The sequence below is a fragment of the Rattus norvegicus genome, chromosome 8 (genome assembly GCF_036323735.1).
Source record: "Rattus norvegicus strain BN/NHsdMcwi chromosome 8, GRCr8, whole genome shotgun sequence".
NCBI lineage: Eukaryota > Metazoa > Chordata > Mammalia > Rodentia > Muridae > Rattus > Rattus norvegicus.
The window spans coordinates 127,058,998-127,067,899 of record NC_086026.1 but is presented as its reverse complement, the minus strand read 5'-3'; the positions used below and the strand labels follow the sequence as shown (position 1 = coordinate 127,067,899).

The window sequence follows — 8,902 nt, the reverse complement described above, 5'->3', positions numbered from 1 at the left end:
ACCTTTACCCCAGGAGGAGAAGGGGCTCCAAGGGCTTGCAAGCTGGGCTTTAAGCCGTCTGCAGATAGCCCGGCAGGACGTCTGGCAGGGGGCGGGGAGGGTCCTCTTCCCCTGACTGCTTAGTCTTCCGCACACCTAGGGTTCAGTGAGGGCCTGGGGTGCCCTTCCCTGTCCAGGATTACTAAAACCGAGATGCACCGCTGTCCAGATGCTGTTTGCAGAGCTGCAGTGTACCAGACAAATGGAATACTTCTCTGTGACTGCCGCGCCCAAGTCCTGGATAAAATTTAGCTGAGGGTAAGGCGAGCGAGGACAACAGCTGCACCAGTCGCGGAAAACCGCAGATGGGCGCAATAGGGTGCACGAACACCGCGCCCCTGCGGTGCTTAAGGGACCCGGAACTCTCAGGCTCTCTAATGGCCACGGGAGTTCCATGGAGCTTACGTGGGTCTACGAACTGGTCGCCTAAAGTTAAACCCAGGAAAAGAACTGAATGACTAAGGGCCAGGGCGGAGGATAGGAAGCTAGGATTAAGCCTGCAGAACACAATCTTGCATCTCCAGGGCAAACACTCCTTCCCCACCCCCCACCCCCCAGCCAACACCCATTGTCCACACTTCCTAGTGGGGCGAGGAAGTAGATCCCGTTCATCTTTTGGGTTGTGGAGATAAAGAGAAGCACTCCCTGCCCACCGCTCTCGACCACAGTAGCTAGTTAAAAGATTTTAGAGCCTTCTAAGGAGGGGGCAAGGTGGGGGGGGGGGTCACGCTGGAAAAGAGGAAGAAGAAAACAAAATTAAATAAAACCCATAGTACAGAAGACAGAGCTATACCCGTTCCCTTATTGAACGACATTTATTAAAAATGACTTACGACTGTACATAAAAATTCAGAATCTCTAGAAAGCCTATAGGAACTGTGACGTCATACTGCAACTTTTTTTTCACATTTACTGAAGAGGGAAGTGGGGATGACCAAGGAAAGAGGATTGAGCTGGGGTTTTTTTGTTTTTTTGTTTTTATCCCTTAAGCGTGGTAGAAGTGAGTACGGGAGGCAGCTGAGTACTAAGTAGACAGAATATCTCCAAGATATGGATTCCCCCTCTTAACACTGCAGTTGTGTTTCTGAAAGTTCTCTACAACGCCAAAGCACCAATTTTACCTTATTTTTATCTGATACCTAGGCAGTTGAACTTGTACAATATATTCCAGATTGTTCTAAGGTGTCTAGACATACAATTGTATACTTAATTTCTCCCTTTCTTTCTGACCCTCCCGGCTTTCTGGCGGTCATCCCATCCACACAGAGCCAGCCCAATCACAAATGGTTTATTCCAAAATTCGGCAAGGAATGGCAGGCTAGCCGCTTCAACACTGGGGCTCCTCCCCCTTCGACTCTCAGGCTCCACCCCTTTAGCCCCTCAGCTGAAGATGTCTGTGAAGAGTCCACTGTTGGAACTCAAGAGCCAACCCTTCTCTTCCTGAAGCAAAAATATTTTAACCCTCTGGGCTGCTGTTTTCTTAAAAGATTTAGGAGGAGTAGAAATGAGAGCCAACGTTTTTTTTTTTTTCCTCCATGTTTTCTTGTTTTTGAAATTCATTGAATTCATAGCACCCGGCGCTCTCTCTTCATAGCCTGCTTTCTCTGAATGTTTCTTGTTTCCTGTCAATGAATCCAGCACCTTGAACGACCTTTGAATTTTAAAATACTCCCGAGAGTCCTCCATTAGCTTTATTTTTACAAAGAAAAACAAAAACAAAAACACAACGGCTAGGTCTGCTTCAGTGCGTTACCTGCGGCCCGTGGTTAAGCTTTGGCACCCTCTCTCAGAGAATTGCACAAAACAGGATACGTTGGAAGGTGGAAGGCAAGAGTCTTTTTGGTAACCTAGGCAAAGAAAACAACGAAACACCACCAGGTCCATCTGGAAAGACGTTAGAGGTTAAAACAACTCTTTAGGGAGTCGTGTAGAAGGCGTAGTATGCCCCCATGCCTTTTGAGGTGTCTTTACTGTACTCCTCAGTGTTAATGTCCTCGCACTTTATGGGGGGTGAATTTCCATTGCTGGAGGTGGTAGGTGACAAGCGTTTTCTCTTGCAAGCGCTGTTGTACACCCCGGAGTCGTTGGAGTCTAGAGACTTGATGGAGGGGGGAGTCTCTACCCAGGAGGAGCTAATCTCTTCTTTGACTTTCTCCTTGGCAAGCTGATCTTCTGGGAACACAGGTGGGCTCATCCTGGATGTCCATGGTAGTCCGGCTGCCATCTTCCTCTGATAAGCGCCTCGGCCTCCCCACCCTGCCATCGCAGGGAAGGTCGGGTCAGGGTAATACCCCAGGGCGTGGGATGTCTGGAGGGGCAAGGACTTAATACCATATGGGAGCAATGTACTGGATGAATACTCAGATTCATAGGAACCGATGTCTAGCTTGTTGGTCACAGGTTGCTGGACAGGAGTGACAAGCCACCGCTGGGGAGGGTTGGCCACCTCTTCGCTCTGTTGGGGTGAGAGGAGGCCGTTGGTCTGTGGCACGGTTCTCTCACCATTATAATATCGGGCTTGAGGCAAAGTGTTGACAAAGGGCTCCGGGAAGAAGTTTTGAACGCCGTACCGACCTCCAGGGACAATCTGGTGGGATCTAGGAGAATCCGTGGGAGATGGAGTTAACCTGTCATTTTCTGAGGCGGTGTACATGCTACAATACAAAGAGAGACACTTAAAAATAAAAAGGACAACCCCCACATTGTCCCCAGATGCGCTGCCTCCCAGAAGCTAGAGCCTTGTTCTGCAGACCGTTCTGAGTTGAGCAGGCCGGTGTGTCGAACGAACTAGGAGGACAGAGTGGATTCCCCACTCCTTAAAAGGACATTTCCACGAGGGGTCAGATAGTTCCTATGGGAAATCGGGATCTGTCGACGTATCATTGGGTAGAAGCCTGGCCTTGTCAGCATGGACACAGGCCCAGGTTCTGTCTGTGGCTCTACATTCAAGTTCGTAGAGGCCTGTGATCCCAGCTCTGGGGAGGCGGAGCCTGGAGGTCAGAGGTAAAAGGTCATTGGGGCCTCACAGACAGTCTGAGTTCGAGGCCGGCCTGAATTACTCGAGACCCTGTCTTGAAATAGGTAAATATGGAAAATCTCCTGTATGAGTGCTTAACCAGGAAGGACTAAAGCAACCCTCCCTAGTCAGTCGGGAGGTCAGAATGCCAGCAGGTAACACAACAACTGTGCGTCAAGAAGCAGGGCTGTGATAGTCAAATGCTGTGGAAAACACATCCGGTCCTTTTTTTTTTTCCCCTCTTGGAACACAAAAGTGGGGGGGATTTGCTAGTGACACTCTTTAAAAACTGGATCAGGAACTGGAGAGTGAAGAACTGCTTTTGAGGAAGACTAGCCTTGGGTTAGAAGCATGCTGACAGCCACCTGGAACTCCAGTGCTGAGGGATCTGACACCTCTGGCCTACAGGCACCCATATGCGTGAGCACATGCCAGCACAGAGACACAGATACGCACACTTAAAAATAAAAATAAGACCCTTTTTTAAAAGAAAATTAAAAGTTGGGCTGGAAAGTGATGGCACACGCCTTTGATCCCAGCTCCTGGAGGCAGAGGCAGGTGGATCTGAATTCGAGGCCAGCCTGGTCTACAGAGAGAGTTCCAGGACAGCTAGGGCCACATGGAGAAACAACGACTTAAAAAAAACCAAAAAACAAAAAACAAAAAACCCCAAACCCATAAATAAATAAATGAATAAATAAATAAATAAATAAATGTTCGATCAAATGAAAGGGAAATGGATATAAATAATGGAGATTCTTAAAAAAAATTCTAAGTGTAGAAAAGAAAAGGAAACTTCATGTTTAAGCCTTGAACATCCTTTAACAAAACCTGTTTTTAAAAAAATTTTGAAGCAAGATTGTTCAAGGCCAAAATATGCAAAAATATGACTGGGGCTATAGCCCCATAGTGAGTGCTTGCCTTGCATGTACAAGGCCCTGAGTTCAATCCCCAGCACCGGTGTGTGTATGTGTGTGTGTATGTGTGTGTGTGTGTTTGCATATGCCTCTGTGTGTGTGAGTTGTGTGTGTATGTGTGTGTATGTGTGTGTGTTTGCACATGCCTCTGTGTGTGTGAGTGTGTGTGTGTGTGTGTTAGCAAAAATAAACAGGAAAATAGGTAAGAAAAAAAAATCTCAGATATAAAATGCCATACTAAATATGTCCTCAGGGAAATGATGATTCATTTCCTGTACAAAGGTGACCCAGCAAACCGGCTTGAAGAAGAAACTCAATAGACAGAATGGTTGTCTAGCTCACACAAAGCCTGGGTGTGGCAGCCCATGCTAGTAAGCTCTGGGCTAGGGGGACCGGGCAAAAAGATCCTAAATTCAAGGTCACGTCAATGCCACAGCAAGTTGCAGGCAGCCTGGAATATAGACTCCGTCTTTTAAAAGGAGACGACCATGCGGGACGTGAAGGCAGGTAGTACTTACGAATCGTAGTTGTCCCGGAAGCCTTTGGCAAAAGGGTTATGGTCGATCTTTAGCTGGGTAATCTAGATGGGGAGAAGAATGGTAACTGAGTGCTTTATCTCGCTAGACCTAGCTGGAGAGGCTCCCGTGGCTGGTGGGGCACTCACATCTGTGTTTTGGTAGGCAGTCACGGCGATGAACTGCGTCTCTGAGAAGGTGAAGGTCTGGGTCTTGGAAGGCTCATTCAAGTCCTCCACACCATCCTCGGTGACTTCCACGATGTGCAGTCGAGGTTGGTATTTGTGCAAAGACTGCAACACTATCATCTGGGGATAAGACAGAAAAAGAGAGACTCTCAGAGGTCTAAAAAGCAGGGTTTAACAAACTGGACATTTTGAAATAGGACGTCTTGCTTGCTCCCCACAGCTCTCTTTTTTTTTGGGGGGGGGAGGGGGTTCTTGTTTGTTTTTTAAGATTCTTTTAAGATCCTTGGGGTTAACACCTTTGACCCTTAAAAGTCCTAGCTCTGAACATCTGTAATCGAAGCGTCTGAGACTGGGCTCTATACACAAGACCCACTCCCCAAGATAAACAAACCAAAAAAAAAAAAAAAAAAAAAAAAAAAAAAAAAAAAAAAACCCAAACAAAAACAGAGTGTCTGTGTATTTGATAAATATTCTTTCCTTTTGGCTCCCTCCTCCCCTAAATTTTATTTTGATGTTTCTATGCTTAACAGTAAGAAAGTGCAATCGACAGAGGTAAATAAATTTAAAAGGGAGCCAAGTCACAAGTGTGAATACTTAATCAAGCACTCTGACAAAAAGGGAAAAGAGGGTGAGCCGTCCAAGAGGCCAGAAGACACCGGCTCTTCCAATCTCCGTACCTGCGTGTTGTTGTTGTTAGCGCCTTTGTTGTTGGTAAGTTTCAACTTCCCAAAGGAAATCTCCTGCCTCATCCAGTGGGAGCCGGTGTTGGGAGATTCTGGGTGAACATACATCTTATTGCCTAAGAGGAAAACGAAGGGGAACATAAGCAAGTGAAAGGAGACAGCCTTTCCCCAGACGGGTTGGGGAGGAGGTTGGCTCTAGCTAGGCTTGGATTTGCTCCCCCTGGGAGGTCTGCCTGCCCAAATCAGTGGCTCCCAGCGGGACTCCGGCCACGCCCGCCTGGGCCAGGGTGCTTCCAGCCTTCCTTAATCAAAGTATTCCAATCACCAACGTCTCCAAACTGAAAAACAGAGCCCAGAGGAGGGGAGATGGCTCTTGACTGCTGGTCTGAGGCCTTAAGCTGGAGGGGGAAGTGCCTCACCGAATACTTAACTTTTCTAGATTAAGTTAAAGGTGGCCTAGGCTTTCTCAAGAGAATTCTAAAACGCCAGGAACATTTTCCCAGGAACTTTCCCCAAACCCAGAACTTCATTTGGCTCTTCATTTCTCAAATATAGCCTCACAGGGTCAAGGTAAAGGTTTGATATATAATGAGAAACAAGAAAAAGGACGGAGCAAATCTCTCCCCGGCAGCAGAAGGCAGCTACAATGCTAACATCTCCAGGCCCCGGGTTGAGGTGACAAGCTTGATTTAAATGCGGCCGGTCCAGCACTGGAGCTCAGATCTCTTCCGGCCCAGGCCTCCTCTCTCCTCACCCTGCATGTTATTGTCCGCTTTGCCGCACGTCACCCACTTTCCCCCTTGGAAGCGCCAGTGGTTAGGGTCCGCCAGAACCACTTCCACGAACACATTGTAGTGGGCGGTGGGATTGAGTCCATTTATGTTGAAGCTCAGGAAAGGAAACATGCGCCTGTGCAAAGAACAGAAGCAGAGGAAATGATTTCAGTAAGGGCGTCCAGGAGCGGCTCTGGCCCCCCGGACACATTAGGAGTCTGTAATAAACAGCAAACAAACAAAAAATGGTCACTACGGCCTGAAACTAAGAAAATGTTTTAAACCGACTTTTTTTTTTTTTTGAAAAGTCTCCAAATCATTTTCCCCCCCTAATTCAAGTGCTTCTGAGACATCCATCTACGCAATAGGGTCTTTCAAGTGCCTGCTGGTTTTCTTTCTGAAAATCCGAAAATTATTTTTAAAGGCAAAAGTGACTGAAAACATTAGGCTGGCGCGCGCCCGCTTGTACGTACACACACACGCACACATACACACACACACACACACACACACACACACACACACACACACACACATCCCGAGTCTTCTCTGAGTCCCTGTCTCCCAATATCCACTCTTCAAGAAGTAGCTGTTGACGCTTCGAGGGTGTGCCAGAACTTTCTGGTCCCTTCCCCGCCGCAAGCAGCCCCCACCCCCCTCAAACGCCTGGCTCCAGAAACTGTCTCCCCACCCACCAGCTCAAATCCGACTGCTCTCTGCTCTTCTTACAGGAGCGTCCCACCAAGTCACGCAGCTTTAGACAACCGCATTTCAAGCACTTGTGCGCAGGTCGCGGCCAGCTCCAGCCAGCTCCTCTTTCCCCATTCCGCCCACAAATCGCAGGCTGCAAACCCAGGAGCCAGCGGGTCACGCAGATCCGCCCTCAAGGGTCCATTCCCAAATTTCCACCTCCTCCTCCTCCTCCTCCTCCTCCTCCTCCTCCTCCTCCTCCTCCTCCTCCTCCTCCTCCTCCTCCTCCTCCTCCTCCTCCCCCCCTCCCCCTCCCCCTCCCAGTCAACCCTGGTGAAGGTGACTAGAGGGGAGAGTAACGTGGGGTTCCGAGCCCAAGCCACAGGTGTGCGTTAGGATGAACGGGGACGCGAGTTTGGAGATATGATGTCCTGTCCCCTTTTACAGCACGCATTTAAACAGTCAAAAGCAGAGCGCACAGTGAGCCGACAACCCGGCGCCAGGGGCCCCTTCACCCTGTACTCACCTGCCCTGTTTGGTGATGATCATCTCAGTTTGGTGCCGATGGAATTTGAGCCATAGGGGCCGGTTGCACAGGTAGACATGGGCGCGGAAGCCGGAGCCAGGCACCCCTAGGCCCCCCAGTCCTCCGCAAGACCCGGCTGCTGAGGTTCCGGCGTATGGCCCGTAGAGCGGAGAGCCCTGGCCGTAGGGATAGCCTCCAGGACCGCCGGCCCCACCGCCGCTGCTACCGGCGCCGCTCCCGGAGCCCGTAGCAGGGCCGAACTGCGACCTCGCGGGCGGGCACACGGCGGCGGGGAATCCACCGGGGGGCAGCATGGAGCCGTAGGGGTAGCGCGCACCATTGGACGCGGGGTACACCGATCCGTGGGCCGCTCCGGCCGCCGCCGGGTACTGGAAGAGCGAGCAGGGCGCGGCGAGCTCGGAGCCCTGCGGTCCCGGCGACGGGAGGTAGTAGCGCTCCGAGCTCAGGCTGTCCATGGAGTAGCGCGCCGTGGCCGCGGCGGTGGCAGCGGAGGGCAGCTCCTCTTCCGCGCACGGGGAGCCCTTGCGGCCGTCCGGGGGCCCGGGCTTGGCCACAGCCGAGGCGCTGCCGAAGGTGTCCCCGGCGTCCGCGTCACTGAGCATGGCCGCGGGGGCCCCCGCTCCGGCGCCTGCGGGTTCTGCGCTCCCCGCCTGGCACGGGAGACTGCCCGGAAACTTCTTGGACGCTTTGTCTAAGTCCAGCCTCTGGGGCGAGGGGGCAGCACCGGGGAGGAGGCTAGCGCTCCCTCCACCTCCACCTCCCCCTCCCCCTCCTCCGCCTCCTCCTCCTCCGCGAGCACTCTCCAGCGAGTAGAAGTGCGCGCCCGGCAGGTTCACGGAGCTCACCAGTAGCTGCTCTCCCAACTGCATGCTTTAGCGAATCGCAGACGGCAGCCGGCTGCCTCCTCGCCTCCCGCGGCCTGGTTATAAAGGCCGGCTGGGGGAGCCAGCGCCCTCTTCCGAGGGTAAGGTAATGTCCCTTTCCTCCCTCGCCTGAGCTACCCACCTGCGGACCTGCGGGGCAGCTTCAGCGCGCGCCCCAATCCAGAGTCCTTTCCGCAAGGGAACAAACCCGGGGTTGTAGGTGTCCCTTTTCTTCCTCAAAGGAACAAACCCGGGGTTGTAGGTGTCTCCTTTCTTCCTTCCTTCTTTCCTTCCTTCCTTCCTTCCCTCCTTCCTTCCTTTTTTCCTTCCTTGTCTAATCTCTCAGGACCCCTACACTGACACCTAGGAAGAAGAGGACTTAGCTCTGAGTTTAGCAACCAGCTTTTTCCTCTCGGCTGGCTCTACCAATCCCTAGGCCTACTTGACCGCTTGGAAACTTGTGAGCTGTGGTTGGCTGCTTATATATGTGTGGCCAGGGAGGGGCTTCGCAGCCCCATGGCTAGGGGACTTTGCTATTGGCTGTTAGAGGTGACACTAATTCAATTATGTATTTATTAATTGGATCGGCTCGCCTTCGAGTTTCTTTTTCTCTTAGCCTGTTTGGCTGTTATTGCCGGTTTGGTATTTCTTTAAGCGTCTTTGGGGGACCT

At 51.2% G+C, this 8,902-nt stretch overlaps 1 protein-coding gene across 2 annotated transcripts; it reads right to left on the bottom strand.

The window, feature by feature from the left end:
* Positions 1–829: 829 nt before the first annotated feature.
* Eomes (eomesodermin) lies at positions 830–8,685 on the bottom strand. Of its 2 annotated transcripts, none has more exons than NM_001427393.1 (6): positions 7,348–8,685; positions 6,113–6,267; positions 5,353–5,474; positions 4,637–4,795; positions 4,491–4,552; positions 830–2,693 (listed from the first exon to the last, which is right to left on the bottom strand). In NM_001427393.1, the coding sequence occupies exons 1-6, from the start codon at positions 8,235–8,237 to the stop codon at positions 1,955–1,957; spliced, it is 2,127 nt and encodes a 708-aa protein (NP_001414322.1). In that variant the 5' UTR covers positions 8,238–8,685; the 3' UTR covers positions 830–1,954. The 2 variants fall into 2 exon arrangements, with proteins under 2 accessions (NP_001414322.1, XP_063121721.1); XM_063265651.1 differs by having other exon boundaries at positions 2,434–2,494; positions 7,348–8,674.
* Between the last annotated feature and the right edge of the window lie 217 nt (positions 8,686–8,902).

Excerpts from the sequence above, each read along its gene's own strand:
- Eomes (NM_001427393.1), bottom strand. The coding sequence starts at position 8,237 with ATGCAGTTGGGAGAGCAGCTACTGGTGAGCTCCGTGAACCTGCCGGGC. Across the intron at positions 5,475-6,112 it reads AGCGGACAATAACATGCAGG|GCAATAAGATGTATGTTCAC; the intron begins GTGAGGAGAGAG and ends TTTTCCTCTTAG. Across the intron at positions 4,553-4,636 it reads CTGCCTACCAAAACACAGAT|ATTACCCAGCTAAAGATCGA; the intron begins GTGAGTGCCCCA and ends CTCCCCATCTAG.